The sequence below is a fragment of the Pelodiscus sinensis genome, chromosome 1 (assembly GCF_052426305.1).
Source record: "Pelodiscus sinensis isolate ZL-2025 chromosome 1, ASM5242630v1, whole genome shotgun sequence".
Classification (NCBI taxonomy): domain Eukaryota; kingdom Metazoa; phylum Chordata; order Testudines; family Trionychidae; genus Pelodiscus; species Pelodiscus sinensis.
The window spans coordinates 151,441,531-151,464,880 of NC_143052.1; the positions used below are offsets into that span (position 1 = coordinate 151,441,531).

Sequence of the window (23,350 nt, forward strand, 5' to 3'; positions counted from 1 at the left end):
TCAGACCTGGCCCACGCTGAGTTCAGCAGCCTCTGTTCACGGCATCCAGGGCTGATCGTAGGCAGGGGCTGCTCAAGCAGTAGCCCCTGTCCGTGGCCAGCTCTGGCTGCCGCAAACACGGGTTACTTGGCAGCAACAGCCCCTGTCGGTGGGGAGGGGGGAGCCCAGCTTCACAGCAGCATCCCCTATCCCTCTCCTGCTGCCTCTGAGAGAGACAGTGGAGGGGGACCAGGCAGCATCCTGGAGATTGTGCTGGGGGAAATTGGCTTTTAAGCCAGCTCCCCCAGCACTGTCTCCTGTCACTCCCCCTTGCTGCTTCTCATAGAAGCAGCAATGGGGGGCGGGGGGTGCCACAGAGAGCATGGGGTGAGCAGGAACTGCTTGAGTCCCTGCTCACCCCGTGCTCTCTGCGGCACTTCTGCTTTTGAAATGTGCAAGAAAAGGGCTCTTGTACATTTTAAAAGTAGAAGTGCCAGCAGTGGGAACCTGTGCGAGCAAGGACTGAAGCAGTCCCTGCTCACGCTCTTTTCCCGGTGTGCCTCTGCCTCCCCTGTCCTCTGCGTAAAGCCAGCTACCCCCAGCACTGGGCTCCTGCTCCCACTCTTGCTGCCTTTCTCGGATAGAGGCAGCAAGTGGGGGGGAGGGAAGCAAGTAGTTGAGTTGCTACTCAACTATCCCATAAGCACTTGCTTACATCCTTATTTGGAACCAGTCAGGTCCCGAAGGTACCGGACTAGGGAGGTCCAACCTATGGTATAACAGAGGTGTGAAATGCCACCCCTCTAATCTGCTGGCATTGTGCACCAATTTTCCACACCTGTAAAATGACTAATGGCAGAGGCCTAGAATCATATCCTAAGGCCTTGTATTGAGATATGTAGCTCTTCTGTCAGTCAACCTGTGGAAACAAGGTGGCTGAGGTAAAGTCTTTTATTAGACCAGCTTCTCGTGATAAAAGTGATCAGCTTTCAAGTTACAGAGAGCTTTTCTTCAGGGCATCAACAGAATGTGGTGTAATAAAAGACACCTTGTTTCACTAATAGCTTAATGGGCTCAGCACAGCTGCAGCAACTCTGCAAACAAATTATTCTAGGCTCAGGTGCTAACACCATAGGTGAAATCCTGGCCCTATTCAAGTCAGTGTGAACCACAATTTCATCTCATGCATTCAAATCCAGCCATTACGACTGGGTCATGTTTGCCAATGGGACCACTTGACAGAATATAAGTGTGTTGGGAGGAACTAAAGAGCTAGAACAAAGAAGGTCCCAGATGCTAGGGGCAGCTGTCATGGGGAGGCAGCATAGGATGAAGTTTTTGCCATGTTCTTGGTTCTGAGTTACCAATAAAGTTTAGCTCTCTGAAAGGGATGAATTGCTATCCTCACTCACGTCTGGGCTGCAATGGACTCGGCCCATTTGCCCTTACACCGAACTCTTCCCCTCCCCTCTTTACACCTTGCATCAGCTCCACATGCCAAGGTGCCATAGGACTGAAGTGCATGAAGAAGAGCAACTAATATAAAGTTTTATGGTGTAATCCCCCCGACTTTAGCTTCCATCTTTCTTGTACTTTTACCCACCTCTTCCAGGGGTATCTACTCTAGGGCTATATCTACACTGGCGCGATCTTGCGCCAGAGCTATGCAAATGAGGCTAAGCATGGAATATCGCCGAGCCTCATTTGCATATCTAATGAACCGCCATTTTTGCAGAAGAGGCTCTTGCGCAAGAAGGAGCTGTCTACACTGCCCCTTCTTGCGCAAGAAAAACCCTCTTACGCAATGCCAGTATGCCTGAAAATAATCAGCGTAATGGCATTGTGCAAGAGGGTTTTTCTTGCGCAAGAAGGGGCAGTGTAGACAGCTCCTTCTTGCGCAAGAGCCTCTTCCGCAAAACGGCGGCTCATCAGATATGCAAATGAGGCTTGGCGATATTCCACGCTTAGCCTCATTTGCATAGCTCTGGCGCCAGTGTAGACAGAGCCTAGGTTTCTACACATCAGCTTCCCCTGGGGGAAGTGTTGACAGAGCCTAGCTGCTCTCATCTTTTTCAGCACTGTGTCTATGAGGCCTTCTGTAGCTACTGTTTTGCAGACGATTGTATGTGTTTTTCAAATGCAAAAGGGACTTCTTATCACTTCAGCAAGAGTTGTAATGCCACCCAGGTCCCGGTCACATCCAGTCATCCTTACGAACATCCCGTCTCCTCCGTCTCTTGCTCTTCATACCTGTGGCTCTCCTTCATGAGGAAAAAGAGACATTTACTATTGGCTAAAAAGATGGATGGAAGCTATGTGGTACCTTGACCAGTAATTAAGCTTGATCACTGCTAACTAAGTCTGTTTACATGAAGCATGGAGTCATATTCTTTTCAGGGTTAAAAAAGTAGCCTTTTCCTTTAGTGCTTTAGTCTGGCCCAGCCTTCGATAACGCAAAAAAAAAAAAGCAAACAAGATGCACATGCAATACTTTGGAGCTTATAATATAGAAAATATGAAAATGCCATTACATAAGTCTGTGGTGCAGCCTGCTGTTGAACACAGCGTGGACTGCTGGGCACCTTACCTCAAAAAGGTTATTGCTGAAAAAGAGTGCGGAAAGATCACTTTTCACTAAAGTGATCAAAAGCCTGAGAGAGTTCTTGTATGGAAAGAGACTGAAAAGACTTGGATTGTTTCTCTTACAGTATGTCTACACAGCAACATTATTTCAAAAAACTTAGTACGTAGTTATTTTGAAATAATACTGAAATACTGTCAAGCTGGAGGACTTCTTACTCCAACTCCTGTAACCCTCATTGTATGAGGCATAAGGGAAGTTGGAGGAAGAGTGCTCGAGTTTGAAATAAGTGCTGTGTAGACGCTCCCAATTTCAATTTCAAAATAAGCTATGCAATTGATATAGCGCAAGTTGCATAGCTTCTTTCAAGTTAAGCCCTGCTGTGTAGCCGCATCCTTAGAAAAGAGATGAATAATAGGGACAGGATAAAAATGAATGGCCTTGAGAAATTAGATTGGGAGCTCCTTGTCTTATAATACAAAAACAAGGCTACATTCAATACAATTAAAATGCGGCAAATTTCACACAATAGGTGATTAAACTGTAGAACTCACTGCCACAGTATGGTGTTGAGGTCAAGAATGTAACAAGATTCAGAAAAATATGTATATAGCTATCAAGATACCCAGCATTATCATAATAGCAGAAACATTGGAAAAGATATTCAACCTCCTGCTTCAAGTTTTAAGCCAAAGTCTAGCTCTCAGAGATCAGGATGAGCCTATGAGGTGGATAAACCCACATCTGCCTGCTATGAGTTTCTTATACCTTCCTTTGAAGTATCTGGTACTACCCATTGCTGGACACGATGGATTTTGGCTCTGATGCAGGCTGGCAATTCTTATGTTCCTATTCAGCCATTTGCATGGCTACATAATTTCAGAGTGCCTAGGTCAGCAATGGGAAACCAAGAATAGTGAGCTGGCTGCATGAGTGACCCTCCTTCATCTCAGTGGACTACACGATCAGCGGATTCACAGTGTTCCTTTCTCTGGGGTGGAGGAGCAGGGATGGAGCCCAAATCAACGGATTTGTGGCACTCCGAAAGTGTTGGGAAGAAGCTGAAGGAGTAGGAAGTGCAGGACTCCAGTGTCCCAGTGCAAGAGAGGTGCATGGGCGAAGAGGACTGACAGGGAGTCCTCAGGCCACAGGTGAACCCCCAGTGGCCCGCTAGTGGTCCATAGGCTGCAGGTTGCCCACCAGTGGCCTAGATGCACCTTAGCTATGTCCAGAAAGCTACTGCATGGATTGGAAGTGATCACTGAAGGGCCACTAAGTCTAACTCAGACCTGGACAAAATACAACCCGTGGGCCGAATCTGGCTCACCAAGCCACCAGATCCAGCCCACGGATGCAGCAGGGAGCCCCAGGCAGGCTCCCTGCTTGCCCCACACACCGCTCAGAAAAGCAGCTGCAGGGTCGTTTCTTTTTCAAAACTGTGATCCCGGGGCGAGGGGGAAGGCTTCAGCAGAATCCTATTGGTCAGCTTCTGGCCAGAAATTAGTCAATGGGTGCTGCCTGTTTGAATAACAGACAGCACATGAAGCACCACAGCCCCTCCCCTCCAGCTCAATTATTCACATGAGCACATGGCCCTGCAGCCTGAGCAGGTGTGGGACAGGCAGGCAGGCTGGCTGAGAAATGTTTTAAGCTCTGCAAGCATTTAGCTCGGCAGGCAGGCAGACAGGCTAGTTGGGCTTCTGGCTGGTAAGTCTCCTGACCAAAGCCTGCCTCTGGCACCCCAGCCTCTCCCTTCCCTAACCCTCTGCCAACCCCCACTCAACATACCCAAATCCTCTGCCCCCCTCCTGCACCCATAACCCCTCCCAGACCTGGCACCCCAATCCCCTGCCCCAGCTCACAATCCCCATCCACCCTAAGTCACAACCCAAACTCCTGCATTCCAGTCCCCTCTCCTAGGTCACAAACCACACCCCTGCACCCAGTCCTCTGCCCTTGGTCACAGCTGCCTCCTGCACCCAATTCTCCCTCCTGCATCCCACTCCCTTACCCCAAAATCCCTTCTGCACCCAACCACCATCCCAGACCCCATACCTCCTCCATTAATATCATGGAAGAGTGCAGCCCTCAACTACTTTCCAAAATCTTGGAGTGCTCCCCCCCCCCCCCCAATCAAAAATTATTGCCCAGCCCTGATCTAACTAACTGCAGCAATTATAAAGCACGCAAGGAATGTTCAGCTAATCTGATCTCACTGACCAGGTGGAATTTGCCTAATCCTACCATTTTACTGAGGAATTAGTGCTCTCACTTTAAAGGAATTTCAGCACCAAGTACAGCACTGTATAAACCCATCTGCTCTCTTGGATTTGCTCCTTTGAGTAATAAATCCCATCTGATCTTTGACATGTTTAGTGTTCAGCTGCAACATTCAGCCTAACAGATCTTGGTATAAAGCAAATCTATGACTGCAGTGCCCTGCATGGCCATGCACGTAACAGCTAGCTACACTTCACTGTGATCGCTCTGTCTAGCATTGATTTTTGTATTGCCGGCTATCACACGTTACAAGGCTAGGATGCTCCATCCTCGAAAGGAGAAGCATGGGCCACCTACGGCTCATGCATTCTGGAAAACTGTGCAATGCTGCACATTAACTACTCACACACCAAGCTTGTATCCACAACTTTGCTACAAGCCTTCCGAAGATGTGGTGTCTGATACTCCCTTGCTCTGCACCGTGTGTAGCCATTTACACCAGTGCAAAATGCACTGTAAGCACACACCCACTACACTTACACTGTGGTACCCAGCCCAAGTCAGAGAAGTTAATGACCCAACCAGCAGACCGAATCCGGTAAATACTCACCGTGTGCCACCTGAAGCACATTGCACATACACTACGAAGAAGACCACAGGGCAACAGAAACTCTGGCTCCAGTTTTATAGAGGTGGGTCATGCTACCTACCATCAGTGCTAATGTTTGTTGCTCACTTGGAACTGTGGAAAACTATGGAAGGCAAGAAGTGTTGGCAAACTTGGTTGCAGGTTACAGTTCCACCACTGTTCTCCAAGGGCAAAGGTGCATCACTTTCCTATGCTGCTTTGTGTAGCAGCAGAGTCAAGTGCAACAGAAATAAGATCAATAGTAAAGGTGCTTTGTACTGTGCCAGTTATACATAGACTAATGCGAACATTTCAGTTCCACACGCCAACCCTCCAGCATAGATGAGACCATACACATTAGCAAATCGACAGGGCTTCCCATAGACAAATCTTTATATAGGCAGTATTCCCTCTGTTGTCCCTGGATCAGTAGTCTGAGGCAACTCAAAACAAAGGCTTAACATCTTGAAAAGTGTCCCTGGAGACTTGAATTCTCTAAGGAAGTAAGTGACTGCCAATGTGCATGGATCCTGTGATGTAGAGTCCTTTGAGAGCTGCAGCAGGGAGACTGCTCCATTTTAAGGTTACTCCAACATGTAGGAGAAAGCATTCTTCATTTTTGTACTACAGGAGATCAATTTGCTTCCTTAGGAACATTACTTGTTCGGAGTCTCACTGTGGTCTTACCTGATGTTCTAAGAGTGCTTTTGATGTGAGGATGAGCTAAATTCAGAGATGAGCTTAAGGCAATCTACGAAAGATCAAAGGGAGTATAAACTGGCATGACTCGCACATTCTCCTACACCCCACCATGTGTATGTCATACCAGCTGTCATAGACTCCTTCAGACCAACTGGACTGGAGTCTGATCTCTCTAAATACCTGTATAAATCTGGAGTAAATCCGCTGACTTCAATGGAGACACCCTAGATTTAAACCAGTGCAACTGAGAGTAGCTGCTGGCTCGCTCACGTAGGCCATGTCCACACTACAAATTTTGGTTGACATAAGTTGTATTGGTATGCAGCTACCAAAAGTTTATATATCACCTGGCACATGCATACTTGCCTACTTGTGTCAGTGCTGTGTGTACTCACCAGACGAGCACGTGTTGATGCAAAAGTGAGACTATAAGAACATAAGAGGCAGCAAAGAGGAGGAGCAGCCAGCAGCAACTGTGCAGTGGCACCTGCCCCCCCACCCCCCCCCCACCACTTCCTTTACCAGAGGCAGCAGGGGAGAATGGGGAGGCTGCTGTGAAGCTGCCTCTGCCCATGGCGGGCCAAGGCACAGAGGCTACTCCAGCAGTAGCCCCTGGCCGTGGGAGTTCTGGCACGGAGCTGGGTCCCCCTGCGGCCACGTGCTGCTGCTGCCAAGCAGCCCCAGTTCACAACAACCAGGCTGGCCACAGGCAGGGGCTGTTCTGCTAAGCAGTCCCTGGCCGCAGCCAGCCCTATTCGCCACGAACAGGGACTGGTGCCGAAGCAACCCCTATGGACTGCTGGACTCAGTGCAAGTTGGGACAGCTGGTCCAGGACACTGCACCTCTGCATTTTAAAAGTAGTAAGAGCCCAGAGCTCAAACTGGCTCCTGGAGCTAGCCCCGCTGTGGCTCTGCAGAGCGGTGCTTATCAACTGATTATCAGCTAATCGCAATTTAACATCCCTAGTTCATAGAGCAACTGTAGATGACAGAGAACTATTCTGGGCTTGAGAAGTAAACAGCCCTGGTGGGACCACATCACAGGACAGGTTTGGTATGACAAGCATTGGATGCAGAACTTTCACACGTGAGCAGAACCATTAATGGTCTCCTACTATGCAGGTCTGTGACTCTCAGCCACATTCAGGAAGTAACAGAGGGATTTGTTACAGAGTTCTCCAACTACAATGGCAAAATAGATGTGTCTCCCTGTTTTGGCACCAGCCCACCTTTCCACAGAGTACATCAACAGAGGGGCTATTTATGTGGTTATGCAAATGTTGGAGGACCACTGAGAAGGCTTCATCAATATTGGAGCGACCTGGTCAGGGAAGGGGCATGACACTCCCATCTTTAAGAACACAGAACTGTTCAGAAAGCTGCAATTGGGGACTTTCTTTTCCAACTGGCTGTTGGTGACTCTGAAATGCCAATAATGATTCTTGGCAGCCCAGCCTAGTCCCTTGCTTCCCAGTTCATGAAGCCGTACACTGGCCACCTCCACAGCACCAAAGGAAGATCTAAGAGGCAAAGGGGAGAAAGCTGCTGTTCGTGTGGAGGGGGAGTGACTGCCTGCTAACTCTGAATAGCCATACAAGGGCTATTACAAGAGCTCAACTTGGAGCTATGTGATTGAGGGCAGCTTTGAAAGGGCACTTTAACTATCAGCCACAGTAGTATTCTCTGGCAGAGTGTTCTCTGGACCTGGAGCATCGGGTGTAGTGCTTGCTGTATATTCCTACATGTAACAGGGTGTTTTCCTCAAGCCATGAATTCTGTGGTGCTTGAGGTACATTTCCATATGCTGTTTGCTTTGAGTGACACTATGCATTCTGCAATGTTTGTTGCAAATTAATGAGAGAGTTTGGCTGTCCCCAAATTGAACTTTATTGAGTGGGAAAAAACCAGTGCAGAAAATCCATGGGCAAAAAAACCCATTGGCAACAGTATACAATTTTTCAACATAACTTAATGGATGAAAATTCAGAAGTATAAAGGAAATAAATGTTTATGTCCATGTGAGTAAACAAGTGTAGTCATGGTGCTCACAGGTCAGTGTGCATGAAGCTCCTTTTCCTTGCTCTGTCCTGGAGTGGAGTTTGGTAGGAATAACGATGTGGTAGGATGGTGCCATGTGGTATGTGGGGCAGTTAGGAAGCAGTGACAGCAGAGTTCTCCAAAGATTGCAGAAGTGGAGGATCCAGGACCTGTAGGTCATCCATTTGGATTTGCTAACTGACTCATTATGTCACACTCATAGACCTGCTGGGACTCCTGGACCTTTTTCCTTTCCTCTCTGTCTCCATGTTGTCAATCAATCATATTGGCCTTCCGGGCCCTTTCTTCACGGACTGTTGCAACACTGGCTTGCAGGGTCTTCCTGAACGTGTTCTGCCTAGTCCTCTTCTTTTTTCTGCTCATGCCAGGAGCTGCTGACAAAAACAGACAGATGTACCATTGGATTCACAGCCACATGGGAAAGAGAAAGACAAATTTCAAATCTCCCTTCTCTTATTCCTGTAAACACTTTTAATGAAAAATGCTTATTGACACTTCAACTTTGGAGCGCCGCTGCACATCACTGCTCTCTCTGCTCTGCCATGGCATACCTCTCCCCCACAAGCGAGGGAGGTGGGCAAGGATTTTCTGTTGCATAAAGCTATAACATTTCAGTCCCTATTCCATGGGCCCAAGTGTAGGGCAACGGTGCAAGATACTGGTATCTCACTCCTGACAGTCACAAAGGCACAGTCACAAAGGCACAGAGAGCACAGCTGCTGCTGGCATTCCAAAGCTGCCTGGGTCTGTATGCCACTCGCCTATTCACTGCAGTAGTGCCTGCTGAACTCATTGCTGAGTGAGGAGGGAAAGTGGCCTATCATGGAGGAAAAAATAAGGCTGTCATGCCTAGAGACTCCCTGCAAATTCAATCGACACCTCTCAGGAGGCTACAAGGGACATGCCTATATACTAGGGTTGTTATATATTGTTTAATTAAATAGTCGATTAACTTCATGAATTCTTATCAGTTACTCGACTAGTCTATAGTGCCCAGGGGTGGGGCTAGCAGCCAGTGTGCTCTGGCCCCCTGCCACTCTGTGCTGCTGCTTCTGTATCAGAGGCAGCAGCATTGGGTGCCAGGTGGGAGCTGGTCCATGAGGGGAGCCAGTTTATAAAACGAGTTCCCCTCGTGGACCAGCAGCCTGTTGTCCCTGCTGCTGCCTCTAATACAGAAGTAACAGCCCCTGTCCAGGGGAGGTCTGAGCTCCCGGACTCAGCATGAGCTGCCCGCCCAACTGGTTCCTAAAACACTTTAAATGCAGAGCCACAGCAGGGCTAGGTCCTGGACCCATCACAAGCCAGGACTGAGTCAGGCTGCTGGCCAGACTGCTAAAAAATTTACTGGTTGGGGGAGGGAGGAAATGAATGTAGTTTATAGCATTAACCTATAAGCTTTTGCTTATTGGTTAATTGACTACACTATTACATCCCTATTGTATACCCAAACAAAGAGCTCTGCAGGAACACCCTCACCCTGCTGCCTGGCCCAAAAGGGGCATGAACAACTCTTCCTTTCTTTATTGTACCATTACCTCTTCTCATGTGAGCAAAACAATGCAAAGTAGGTACTAGTTATCTTAGCCACTTGGGCATGGGCTGGGTGCCACGTTTAAATGCCAGCATTGTAGGGAAAAAGGCATGCACACACTTACCTGAGTCTCCTTCTCCTTCCTTAGGCTCACCCGTGATCGCTTGGCAGGACTGGCTACACTGCGGCCGAATTTCCCACAGGTCCTGATTTGCCGCATGGCTGGAGATCCCTACCATGTCTCCCTTCACCCCCTCTTCCTCAGTCTTCAGGGCAGGGGCTTTCATGAGGTCTCACAGTGTTCGGTGAGATGCCTGTGGAGTCTCTGCCAAGTATGACGTGCAGTTCATTGCAGAAGTGGCAGGACTGCAGTGCAGCACCAGCTCTATTGCGTTCCCTGGCTCTGTGGTATTCCCAACCAACATGCCTGCTGCTGATCCCTGTTGTATTCATTTCTGCTCAGTATGTCTATAGATGGTTCATAGTTGTGCCCCAGCCTTGTCTTCCAACAGGCCCAGTGCTTCTGGCATAGTCCAGGCAGGAGAGCATCTAGTACCTCTGGGTGTGCATGGAGCCAGCATGGTTGGTTGGACGTCTGTGGCATTCAACATAGGTAAGCCACTTGGTTTGCTCACCAAGATAGAAATCAGGAAAAAGGTATTTCAAAAATATGCAGGAAGCTTTAAGGGGGGTCAGATAGTGATGGCTTCTGGTCGGTGACCCTTGGACAGCAGAGTTTAAAACTGATCAAAGCAGTCGCTGTTGCAGGTAATGGGGCATTTTGGAACACCTTCTAGAGGACTGTTAGGTTTGCTGACTCAGAAAACCCATTTGTCTACATTTGCACTGCGAGTAGGTTGACTATGGTTCCATGCCATTTGGGGAAGCGCTTTTTTACTGCGTCGTAACACGCACTTACATCTCCAGGAGACAAATCCGACACGTGTATGTACAAGTGACTGCAAGGCAACTTATGTTAACCTAACTTTATAGTACAAACTAGGCCTTACACGCGGACTTCTCTACTAATATGTAATGTATATACTCTGTACACGTTCCTCCTGGCTTTATCCCTCTGGATATGAAAGCGTTCAATGGGCCAAAAGTCAGAAATACGGCAAGAAAAGCAACCAACAGGAGAGTGTGAGAAAGTGTAGATTTAAATAGGCCATTCTGTATCTTAACTTACAAGCTGAGAAGTTGGGAGAAGATGCAAGGAACATCAACACACAGCTACACACAGGGAAAGAGATGTGAGGGGTTTTAGGAGAGTATCTAAGATTCTAAGTTAGATTGACTTCTGAATTTGGCCCTTTGTCTCATTCATGGTTTATCCTGGGTGGACCCCCCACCCCCAACTTTGATTCAAGGCCCAGCAACCTTCATCAGAATTATTTAGAAAGTGATTTATAATTAAAAAAACAGGGAACCTAAGGCACCAATTAATACTGAATACAGGACTGCTTGGTTAAAGCCAGTTTCTAAAGCAGTTACCTAAAAGGCAAGATTAATAGACTATCAAGAGCTGAACTCTTGGGAGATGATGGATCTGCTAGTGGAGTAAATATCATTCTGGAGGAGTTATCCCACTCCCTGCCCACTGCAGAAATGTTTCCATTTTAAGCCCTACAGGGTATGCAATTTGGCTAACTGATTAATTCATTTATTTCTTCATTTGGTCTCTCTTTTTCTTTCTTTCACTCAGATGCAGAGACAAAAGCTCTCCCAAGGATGTCAGTTAAATGCCCTCCTCCACTGCTAGCAGGAACATGTCTGTAGATCAGGTGATGATGAGTATAACAAAATTCTACCCAGAAGAATAACACTACACAAATGTAGAATGACCTACATTTACTCTTCATAGTAGTAACAGCCAAGTGTGCCATGGCAGTGAGCCAACCAACAACACTGGCTAGTAGCCAATTTGATTTACTTATTTTTGGCAGCTTCATGCTGCATAGTTCTGTGCTAGTCTTCCACAATAGAAACAATAAAAGATGAACTTTTGACAGAGCTGAAAGAGGAGATTTTGAGAGAAGCTGGAGGGATTGGCCCCTGGACTGACAGAGCACTGAAGGGACAGATGTTTAGTGGTTCTTGCTCTTTCATAGATGACTAAGCCATCAGAGCAGTGCTGATAGTTGGCAGGATAGTGCTTAACTAAAGGATGACTAGAGGGACATGGTAACCGACTATGAGTCTAGAAAGGGAATACACACCAAGGAAAGCAAAGTGGTATTTTGGAGGGGGGGATGGGGGCGGGGGGAGCACAGGGGAGTACCAAGACACAGTAGGAAAAGGAAAAGGAAGGCTGAATATCAAGGAACATTTCCTAGCTGTGAGATCTCTGAAACATTGGAAGCTCAATTGTAGTAGCCCCATTGTAGTGAAAACCCTTCACAGCTAGACTGGACAAAGTGGTATGGAACATTCTTAGACTGGGAAGGATTAGAATCTATTTCACTGTGTACACACAAACAGATGAAAAAAATATTTCCATCAATAACCATAAAATATGACAGGCAGAAAAAGAAAAATGCTGCTTCAGAATTGAGAAAATACTAAAGCTATTTACTTTGTATAATTTGATACGTGATATTGACCATTTGTTTTTTAATGGTAATAAAGCCTTAACTTTTTGAATCTTAATATCTATTGTCATTAAATAATTATCAGATCCTTCCACACACATAAATGTTCACAGTTGTGGGAAAATTAATTAATAAAAATTGAAAGAAGACTTACAAATGATTCACCATCAAAATTATAAAACATACAAATTGAATTCTGCCACACCTAAAAAGATATTGCACAACCAATCCCATATCAGGGAAACAGAAAGCCTTATTGGAGCTTTTTTTCCATCTCTAACTTCTGTGAACCGAGGATACCCCAAATGTCTGTGTTTAGCAAAGCTGATCAGATAGTGGAAAAGGAGATTTAGTTACTAATATTCCAAAGGAAATATTGCAATCCAAAGGGAATTTTGATTTGACCGTGGTCACAAACCTTCTGTGCTTGTTTTCTGAAAATACTCAAGCGCTTGAGTTTTGCTAGCAATACTATTGAACAAATGTGAATAAAAGCAAATGTTGTGCTTGAACAGTCAAATATTCTGAAGCTAATTTTAAAAAGTCTGTATTTAATAGTGACTTTTACAACTCACTCTTTGTGGCTAGCTAAGCTATCTATTCGTGTTAGAGCACGAACTGCAAATTGTATATTCCATTGTAATGTCCACTGTTCCAATGATCTACAGGCCAAGAAATATTTACTGAAGAAATTTACAAATAATTTAAAATACTGATTAGATGCAAGAATAATTGCAAACATTTCACTGACAACTGGTGAACAAAATAGGTAAAATGAATCAAATCAGTATCTGCTGTAATACATTACTTAGCTCTGGTCATTACAATGGTGCTGGTGCATATTCATCCTCTCTATTAAAGAAGATGATAACAAACAAGTGAAAGGGACTCTCTGCTGCATTGTGACTGGTGCTATCAGATACACCTGTGACAAGTGAGTGCAGAGTGGGTATAAAATTCTACCAAATCAGGATTCTCTGGTTGTTCACACCACGACGGCATTTTATCCTCACTTTGCAGAGGTGTAAATGCTGGTACAAAGGGAAAAATAGTGGAGAATCAGGCCCTGAAGAATCAAAGTTGAGGGTATGAATTCAGGGGGTTGTCTCTGGGCAGGCCCAAGATAAAAAGGTTAAAAAAAAAAAAAAAACTCTTCAGTCTGTTTTCACCATAGATCTAGATTCAGACTCTTTTCACACTTAAAAGATTCCCTGGAGTCCCTCTTCAACCTATAGCCATAGCCCAGATCATAAAGCTTCCATATGTAACATTTCCACAAGCTCAGAGGAGTTTCTGTTGTGAAAATCTCCCATCTCTGAAACACAAGCATGACCGGATAGGGCATTACCCACCTTTCTTCCTCGCTTACTAACGTATGTTTGATGCTCCAGGGAACCACAAGGAGGCCAGGGGCATTTCACAGTCAATTTAGAGAAATCTCTCTGCCCTGATGTCCACTTACCTGTCTTCTCCTCGGTTTGGCTGCTCTCTGCCGTCTCCGTTTGCGCCGTTGCCTTGGCAGTAGCATCCTCTGCAGCAGTGGTGGTGACAGCATTGGTGACAGCAGCAGGCACATCGGCTTGTTTAGGCTCCTCTTTGTCTTGGGCTTCATCAGCCTTCAAGGACGGCGAGTTATCAGTGGAAGCTTTAGTGGCACTTTCCGTTTCGGTGGCAGTGGGAGTGGGCTTCTCCTCCAAGGAGGAAGAGGGAGTGGCTGCCTTCGGAGCTGGCTGCTCAGAGCCAGTATCAGCAGTGGCTTCCCCCTGCTTCTCCTCTGAGGGAGCATTGCCATCTTTGCTGCCCTCTGCAGGCTGGGCACTGTCAGACGGAACAGCTTCTGTGGCAGCAGGAGCATCGCTCTCTTTGTTCTCTGCCACGCCATCAACAGGGGGCTCATCCTTCTTCTCAGCAGCCTCGGCATTGGCCACTTGGGCATCTCCCTTCTTCTCCCCCTTGAGCTTTTTTCTTGTTATGTGTCCACGGAAGCTGGCCTGGATTTTGGTGGCTGCCTTATGAGCTTTATCTTCTGGTTTGATGCCATCTTGCTCAATCTTTTGGTCAACGTCATCATTTTTTTCAACCTTTAAGGGGGGAAAAGAGTCAGATGAAGAATTTTACACATTCAGTGAAAGCTCATTTCATTATTGGCGTCTCATCCGCCTTTCACTAATCTGGGCAAAGAGCATTGTGAGTAGAGCACACAATAGACCAGCACACAATAGACAGACACACAATAGACCATGTGGCGGCAGCGTGGCAAAACTACCAGACTGTGTTTATATGCATGTGTATGTGTTATTTGGCATAGTCACTTCATATAGCAAGGCAGATCCTGTCCTTCAATTTAGCATCTTCACACTAGCCCCCTGAACAAAGTTGTTTTAACCTGGTGGATTCAGGCCTGTGAGGTCCTTTCTTCAGTGATATCTAGCTGGGGCTGCTCAAAAATGTTGCATTCTTTTCTGTGGAAAATATCCAGTGAATAAATTGTATCTCCCTTAACATTTTTTACCAAAAGTATCCCCATTAGATGGAATGATCTGAAATTAATGGTTGTTTGGAACTGGTTTAAGACCAATAAAAATAATCTTGATTTGATTTGAAGCCCCTTTTTTCTAGGGCTTACTTATTTATTTTGGTTTTCAATGGAGAAGAAACACTTTTTCTTTGTTTAGATTCAGTTTGATTCAAACTGATTTGTTTTAATTTTGAATCATTTCACAGAAAAAAAATCAGAAAATTTAAAACAATCACTCTCACTTGCCCCCAATCTCATCTGTATCTGCTTTCAGAGCCAGGTTCAGAGAAAAGAACATTAAATAAATAATGATAATTCATCCAACGCTACCAGATAATTGGTATCTCTATTAATTCCCTGTGAGCAGAGGGCCACATACACCACTCATCCTGCAATCCCCATTTTGAAGTTTTAGGAACAAATACACTGGCATACAGGCCTCATGCTGGTCTCAAGCACCAGGGTAGACTTTACCCTTTAATGGCTCCTTTCACTCTGTGATACTTACTGAACTTCTGTTGATAATTTACCAGCACTTGAGTAGGTAATAGCTCAACTGCATATTGACAAAGGGATACTTTTCTATTAATATTCCAGTCCAATAGTTATGAAAAGAGCTGTCCAAGAGCAGTAGGAAGCTAATAATGCAATGGTCTCTACACTATCATCACGTGTCTTCAAACATCAGGGCCTGGGCTACACTTAAAAGCTTAGGTCGACTTAGTGAAAGAATTCAGAGGTGTGAAAAGTCCACACCTATGAGAGCTACGTGTGACAACCCAAACCCCAGCGAGGTCAACAGAAATACACATCACTGCATGAGAATGAGCTTGCGGACTTGATTGCACCCACATGCATGTGTGAGAGTGAGCGTGGGAAGTGACCGCGCCTATGTGACTATGTGCCAGTGAGCCCAGGGATGAGCACATTACTATTATCCATATCAGTGAGCGGATGAGGAGTCGCCCTGCACACATCAATGTGTGAGGATAAGTGTGAGGACTGCCCATGCAACATCAGTGTGTCAGAGCATACCACACTAGAAACCCTGCAACTGCACATGGGAGTTAGGTCAAGCTAACTATATTGCCCCAGACATGAAAATTTTCACAGCTCTAAGTGATGCAGTTAAGCTGACCTAAGTTTGACAGCCATGCTGGTCCCAGTATAATAGGTGTTGAGTAATATCTTTTACTGGACCAACTACTGCTGGGGAGAGAAACAAGCTTTCCAAGCACACATAGCTCGTGTCTCTCACCATAAGCACTTGGTCCTATAAAATATATTGCCTCATCCACTTTGCCTCCCTAAGTTTTAGCTGTGAACCAGGCCAGAGGGAGTGAGGGAAGTAACTGCACCCACATCAAAGTGTGTGAGAGTACGGAGACAAACGACGCCCACACCAGTGTGTGGGGGTGAACGTAGGGATACCAACATGCACAAGTGAGCGTCGGAATAGACTGCACCCACACTCTGGGGTGACCCCACTCACAAGAATGTGAGTGTGAGCATTGTGAGAATAAGGTTAGGCCTGACTGCACTAAGCCCTAGAATCATAGAACTGGACGAGACCTCAGAAGGTCATCAAGTCCAGCCCCCTGCTCTAGGTGTTGTAGATGATTCCAACTAAATCAACCCGGCCAGGGCTTTGTCAAGCCGAGACTTAAACACCTCTAGCCCTGAACATGAACGTGGTGGGGCTTGCGTGCGTGCGTGTGTGTGAGAGAGGCTACAGCACTGCAAAGTTTCAGTAGTAAGACCAGCCTGCCAGGTGACATGGTGTCAACAGGATCATGGAGTCTATGAGTCTGGTCAACATGTGATGCCAGCTGCTTAGAGTGTCAAACAAGTGTGAGCATTAGCAAAGCTGCCCGTGTAGATGTGTTACGAGATACTTAGGGTCATACCTCTCAGCCCTACTCATATCTCCCATTGGGCACAAAGAGGTTTTGAAGCTTCCTCAAACAGCCCGGGAGAAACCTCAGGTGGCATCAAGCCATCTTATCCACACGCAGGCACACTAGGGACAGAAAAGCTCAACGGCACCACACAGTGTTCCAGCCATCCTTTGTGATGGAGATGTCTCTGGGTGTGACCACTCCTGGCTGTGTCAAGACTAGGAACCCACCAACTCCCGCACGGCCCCAGTATCAGGGGAATAGAAGGGTGGCTTAAGGCCAGCTGCAATGAACATAACCACAACATAGTTAAGGATCTAGCCCCTAGCATCCAGCTGCTCCTACATTCATCAGAGAAAGTGATGGAATCATCAACCCTTGGATAAAAGAGACACACGAAGAGGAAAGTGCGATTAATGTGCACCCCACTTCTGTCCCCTTGCCCCCATATTACACAGGCCCTGAGTGCAGTACAGGTCGGACCTCCCTTGTCCGGCACCCTCAGGACCTGAATCGTCCTTAACAATGGAGTGTGCTGGACGAGGAGCGATCAAGGCTCCCTACCCAGCTGTAGGCTCTGTTTTCGGGTGGGGCTGCCAGCTGCTGCCTCCAGCCCTCCACCATGCCATGCCTGGCCTGGGGTACATGCCCCCACCACACCAGCCCCACACAGGCCACTGCCTCCAGACCCGGCCGGGGTTGCGCCTCCACCCCCACGATGCCGGTCCAGGCTGTGCACCCACCTGAATCCAGCCCCAGCTAGAAATACCTCCTGCACTGCACCAGCCCCGACTGAGGCTGTGCTTCCCACTGCACCAGCCCGAGCCATGACTGCGCTCCTGGCCGCCGGCCCCACTACATCCAGCCCTGGCTGGGGCTGTGCTCCTTGCCATCAGCCCTGACCAGGCCTGTGTTCTCCACTGTGCTGGCTCCACTGGGGCGGAGCTCCCCACTACTAGGCCAGTCAGGGCTGTGCTGAACCTGGCTTGCCAGGACTCTCTGGTCCAACAATATTCGTGGTCCTGCCAGACCATGGATGTTGCTGGACCACAGAGTCCTAGATTTTAGAGGTTCAACCTGTACTGAGCCCCTTTCACACTATTCCACTCGGCTGTTACCACCCAGGCACCCTCTAATACGCTGCACCACACACACATAAGGTAGCATATGCGATGTGTTTGTCCAATATTTGTCCAGCCCTATTAACCAGTTATATACAATATGTGACCCACACTAATGTATTTACATTAATTGTCTCCCTTGTCAGCTGTCCTAGCCAAGGGCTGAATGGGCCATGAAGACTGATCTCCTCTCTCACTCCCCAGAGAGCCCCTGGACTATGGCCTTGGGAGCAGGGTGGATCCCTGGGCACTCAGAAGATGCATGAGGTTCTTCACCCTTCAGACTTCTCCCCAACCCCCATGCATTCACAAGGAGGTGGGAGCAGCCTTATCCACCTCTCAGGTTTTCCTGGAGTGGGACCTATAAAAGGATGTGCCTCACACACCCCTCACCCTCAGCTCTCTGGACTTCTTCATCAGGCACCAGTCCCACAAGTTCTCCCTTCCCAGCCCCTTCCTTTTCTCAACCCAAGTAATTTTGCTTCCAATCCATGCCTAGGGAATAACTTTACACGCTAGTCCTCCACACGCTTCACTTCCCCATGTCCTGCCCCGATACCAAGTGGTGGGAGTTTCTGCCAGCTGCAGAGGGAGCTGTGGATATTGAATGATGGCTGCCATGGTTTACCTCAATCCTTGACACCTGCCCATTTTGCGGTGTGAGGGAGACCCCGACATATGCCTATCTGGAATGCGCCAGGTTGCAGACCCTATTCCAGCTCCTCTAGAATTCCTGTTGCGGGTCTCACTGCACTTCGTCCCACACCTTTTCATACATGCAACACCCTGTCTGTGGCCTCATGAAGTTGCGAGGCCTCCTCATCAACCTTCTCCTGCCACTGGCTAACGTGGCCATCTACAACACCAGGAGGAGGAGGAGGGGCAGGGAGGAGCTCTGTGACTGTGGAGCCTATTTCCGTTCCTCTCTTGTTCCTTCCTCTGGGAGGCATCTGCTGGCATCCTAGACAGCTTTGAGGCACTTGCTGCTGTGTTGCTGCTGTCTAGGGTTCTCTGGTTGGTCTCCCCCTCTGGATCCCTAGTTTTCATGACCTCCACTCCCAGCTCTGTTGTTCCTTAGTTGTCCCCCATACTGGGTCCTGGGTGCAGTAACTCCATCCACAAGGTTGAAGGAGGGGCATTTATATGCAGGCGGGCTTGTGCCTGCTCATCTAGGTCAGTGACTGAGGGCTAGCAGCAGGGCTTGCCTTTTTGCCAACCGTGCTGTATCTGCCCTGTGGGTAAAAGGAAAACTCCATTCTTCAGAGATGTCAATCTGGCCTGTCTTGCCAGCACTTAAGGCTAACTGTTGTCATGATGACATCACACTCTTAGTCCTGCTGTGATGACATCAGTTCCCCATAGCCTTGATTGGCTTGCAAATATGAAAAGTCCACAGCTGCAAATGGTATTACACAGGCAGGCTTTTGGCAGACAGGAGGAGAAGGTAAAGCATGGGAGGGATTTCAAGTCAGCTGTGGAGGAAATCCAACAATAATAAATACATAATAATCATCATATATATAGTAGCCCAATGTCTGTGACTCTGTAACGCTGAAATGCTGGCTGTTGCCACTGGGAAGCGCTGTTGCCTGAGTCACATCCTTCGCCTCCCGCTGTGGCACTCGGCTGACTTCTGCGCCACTCAGACAGGCCGCCGCAGGGGAGCCCAAACGGCCGCTTGCTCTACTTGCTCCCCCACTGCGGTCCAGCTGAGCGGCGCAGAAGTCAGCCGAGTGCCACAGCGGGAGGTGAAGGGGGGTGGGGCAGTGACGTGCAGCGTGACAGCAGCTCCAGGCCCCACCCCCTGGCTGTGAATGTCACCACCCCGCCCCCCCCTTCACCTCCCGCTGTGGCGCTCGGCTGACATCTGCACCGCTCAGCCAGGTCGCCACACAGGAGCAAGTGGCGCAAGCAGTCATTTGGGCCCCGCGCTCCCCATGCAGCACAGGGAACGCGGAGCCCAAATGGTCGTTTGGGCTCTGCAGTCCCCCGAGTGAGAGGCAGGAGGGGGAGGAGAAGAGAAAGAGAGAGTGAGAGGCAGGAGGGGGAGGAGAGCTGAGAGAGAGACAGAGGGGGAGGCAGCAGGAGGAGGAGGAGGAGAGAGAGAGACGGACGTGGAGGAGAGACCCAAAAATCCCAACTAATTAATTGGCTAGTTAATAATAATAATAATAATAAACATTTCCAGCTCAGGAATCCAGTGATCCAAAAACACAGCTCCTGGGATCTGTAATACCACTAGAGCCATTCAATAAGTGTTGCATTTCTATAGCATCTACATTGTTATATAGATATAACAATGTGCATATTTTATATATATATATATATATATATAAACTGTGTACCTATATGTTACCTTTCCGTAACATTTTTTCCTCCTGCAATTACTTCTGGGATGGAACACAGCTGCTAACTGGTGCATGTGTCAAATAGTATATACCACCGGGGCTTTTTGGCCAAGGAAAACCTCTGCTGTCAGGAGAACGGGCATTGGATCTTCATCACTGCATTTTACACACATTGCAAACAATACCATAGCTATGAAGGTTGGGTCAGAAATAACCCAAACACGGTGAATGGCCTAGAATGCAATTTATCCTCTTTGGAAGAATGCAGAGGTGAGCCAGGCCTTCCAGGACATGAACATGTTTCTGAGGACTCCCGCGTGTAAAAAGGGAAATCTAATCTATCTGCCTTTCTGTCTGCATTCATGAGTGCTATTTTCATGGCTTATTATTATTAATAGTAGTATTATGCAGAGAGAGAGTGTAGAAGCTCCAATCAGGAACCAGGGCCCCCCAGCGTTAGGTGCTTTACACATGCTTACATACACAGTGAATTCTCTACAGTAGCAGACAGTTAAACAATGTGGAAACTAACCACATGTGCACGTTATGCACTGTCATACTTACTTTGCACTGAGTAGGTGTTCTCTGTATTGTACATGGTGGCTCAAACCCTAGACATTACTGTGATGGAAAAGTCAGAAATACAGACTGATAGATAGTCATTGAAGACAATGGGACTTGGCTATGAATAAGGAGTGCAGGGTTTTGAACCTTGTTTATGGGACACACTGCTAAGCAGCTTTGTCTCTATTTACACAGCACAGAGTCTGTCTTCTGTACACAGACATGATCTTGTTCCACATCTCCTCTGTCTGACACATCCCAGGCTCACATGATAAGCTTTCCTTTTCAGGCAGGCAGCTCCTGCCAGAATTTCTCTCTCAGAGAGCTGGGGAACTAGAGGCAAGAAGATGAATTATCCCAACATAGGAGGTGTGTTGATCAACTGGAAAGAGCCAGCAGTCTCACTCTCCAGCAAGCGGAAGAGTTCCAGATATGCAAAATACATTGGCCCTTAACCCCATGAAGGTTTCCCTTCCTGCTCGTAAATCTGACTTGGCCACTACCACCATTTACTCCTTCCTACCCAAAAAATTGTAGAGGATGCAAATTATTGCTAGGGATGGAGATGGGGCCACCACACCTTCCAACCCCATTTAACTGTCCCATGCCCCATCACTGGAGGAGGCATGCGATGAGGAAGCACACTGTTCCATTTTTCAAGAGTACTGACTGATTTGCCTCAGCTCCACTGTGGGACACTGCGATCACGAGTGGGAAATAGCAAGGAGACTGACTGCCCTGTCCTTGCCTCCGGGCCCATCCATTGCCCCTATGCAGTGCTAAACTGGCACGTTGGGACCCCGCATGCCCCATGTCACTGGTTTGAGAGGGGCTGGCCAGCAGTGAGATGAGCAGGCAGAGAGAGGAACCAGAACCACAGAGGAAGGACAAAACAGGATTTTAGAGATACTGTCTAGGAGTGGGATATTAAGAGGGGGAACTCCTATTAAGGGAAAAGTCCTCCAGCACTCCCTTTCCCCACACCAGGAGCGTCTGCTCTGTACCTCCCCCACTAGTCTCTCCTCTCCCCCACACTGGCTTACAAAGAACAGTTTCCCTCTCTCTCAGCCCCAGAGACCCCCACTCTGTTATACATCCAGAGGCATTACTCTCTCTTTCCTTTTCTTCATTGGCCCCCTGGATTGAGGGTGTATTTCCCAGGAGTTCTGGGTTTATTAAGCTGTCTACTATTGCCACAAGAGAAAACAACACTCTTTAAATGGGCCAGTGTCTTCACCCATAGGAATCAGTGACTGGGGCTGCTGACATCACCATCCCTTCTGCTAGCTGGAAGAGCGTGCCCCTCATTTTAGCCTCTCCTTCTGCAGATCCCCTTTTCCTTGCCAAAGGTACACAGTCCTAGTGTGCAAGTAATCTTCCTTATTCTTGTCTCCCATCTGCACTGGGATATTCTGGAGATTTCTCTCACTGATCTGAATGGATGCCACTCAACTAGCTAGGTCAGGGACCTCTATTTGCCTGTGGTATTTGGAGGGCTCCTGAGGGAAGCTCTGCAGGAGTTTTCCATGTGCCCTGCTCTTGACTGGTGCACACAGGAAAGTAGGTCTTGGTGCCATTGGGGACACTCCTTCAATGTGAGTGATTTTATTTGGTCTTTCTTGTGTGTAGTCTAGTCAATCATTGCACCTTCATTTCCTCCCTATTCTTCAGTCACTGGGATAAGCCCATCACTCTCATACACACACTCATTCTTTTTCCTTCCCAACTCTCCATCTTCCTTTCTTCTTGGGAGCCAAACACATTCCTCCTAATCTCTGACTTGAAGGACAGTGGGATTCAATGAACTGCAGGTCAATGGGCGGGCATCAGTGGTGTCCCAGAAAGTAGATGAGCCGTTGCCTGGGTTTAAGGGCAGAAAGTAAGGAGCTGAGCTAAGGGAAAAGCAGGAGAGCTTATCTGAGACCTGGCAGCTGAGAAACACATGAAAAGACTGTACCAGCTGCCTCCCCAGAAGGAGCAAAGTGCGAATATGAGAGAGATAGAAAAGACTTTCACACCTTCTGAAGTGAGGAAGCAATTTAGCACTGAGAACAGCTTTGCTTAACCCAGTTAAATGGTGTGAAGACACCAGGATAGACAATTGCCCCTCCCTGCTCAACCTGTCTGCAGTGTGGGAAACAAGAACATGATTCCCTTTTCCAGAGTGAGTATTGCTATTATGGTCAACACATAATCTTGTGCAGGGAAAAGATCTGTTAATTCATCTAGCTCTCATACTCCAGACCTTGTGAAGTATTGTATTTTTAACAGGATAATGTCCCCAAGAAATGGGGTGTCCATTGCTTCCTCTAAGGCTGTGTCCAGACTCAGGGGTTTTTTCGGGAAAAGTAGCCTTTTTCCGAAAAAAACTTCACCTGCGTCTAGACTGCAGCCGCGTTCTTTCGAAATTAAATCGAAAGAACGCGGCTTTTCTTTCGACGGCGGTAAACCTCATTTCACAAGGAAGAACGCCTTCTTTCGAAAGTGCTTCTTTCGAAAGAAGGCGTTCTTGAATGTAAATAGGGCTTCTTCGAAAGAGAGCATCCAGACTCACTGGGTGCTTTCTTTCGAAAAAGCGGCTTGCTCTTTCGAAAGTTCCGCGTGCAGTCTA

General features: G+C 47.5%; 2 protein-coding genes across 3 annotated transcripts in view; one reads left to right on the top strand and one right to left on the bottom strand.

Moving 5' to 3' along the window:
• The window catches only part of LSAMP (limbic system associated membrane protein), a 1,541,410-nt gene extending 1,528,814 nt beyond the window's left edge, over positions 1-12,596 (top strand). The window contains exon 9 of the mRNA XM_075906364.2: positions 9,848-12,596. The gene's annotated coding sequence lies outside the window, so the exon portion shown is untranslated. The remainder of the gene's footprint in view (positions 1-9,847) is intronic.
• Positions 1-23,350, bottom strand: part of GAP43 (growth associated protein 43) — an 85,127-nt gene that overhangs the window by 21,310 nt on the left and 40,467 nt on the right. For both annotated transcript variants that reach the window (XM_075906409.2, XM_006112240.5), the window contains exon 2: positions 13,753-14,371. In XM_075906409.2, the coding sequence (XP_075762524.2) occupies positions 13,753-14,371 (619 nt within the window). The remainder of the gene's footprint in view (positions 1-13,752; positions 14,372-23,350) is intronic.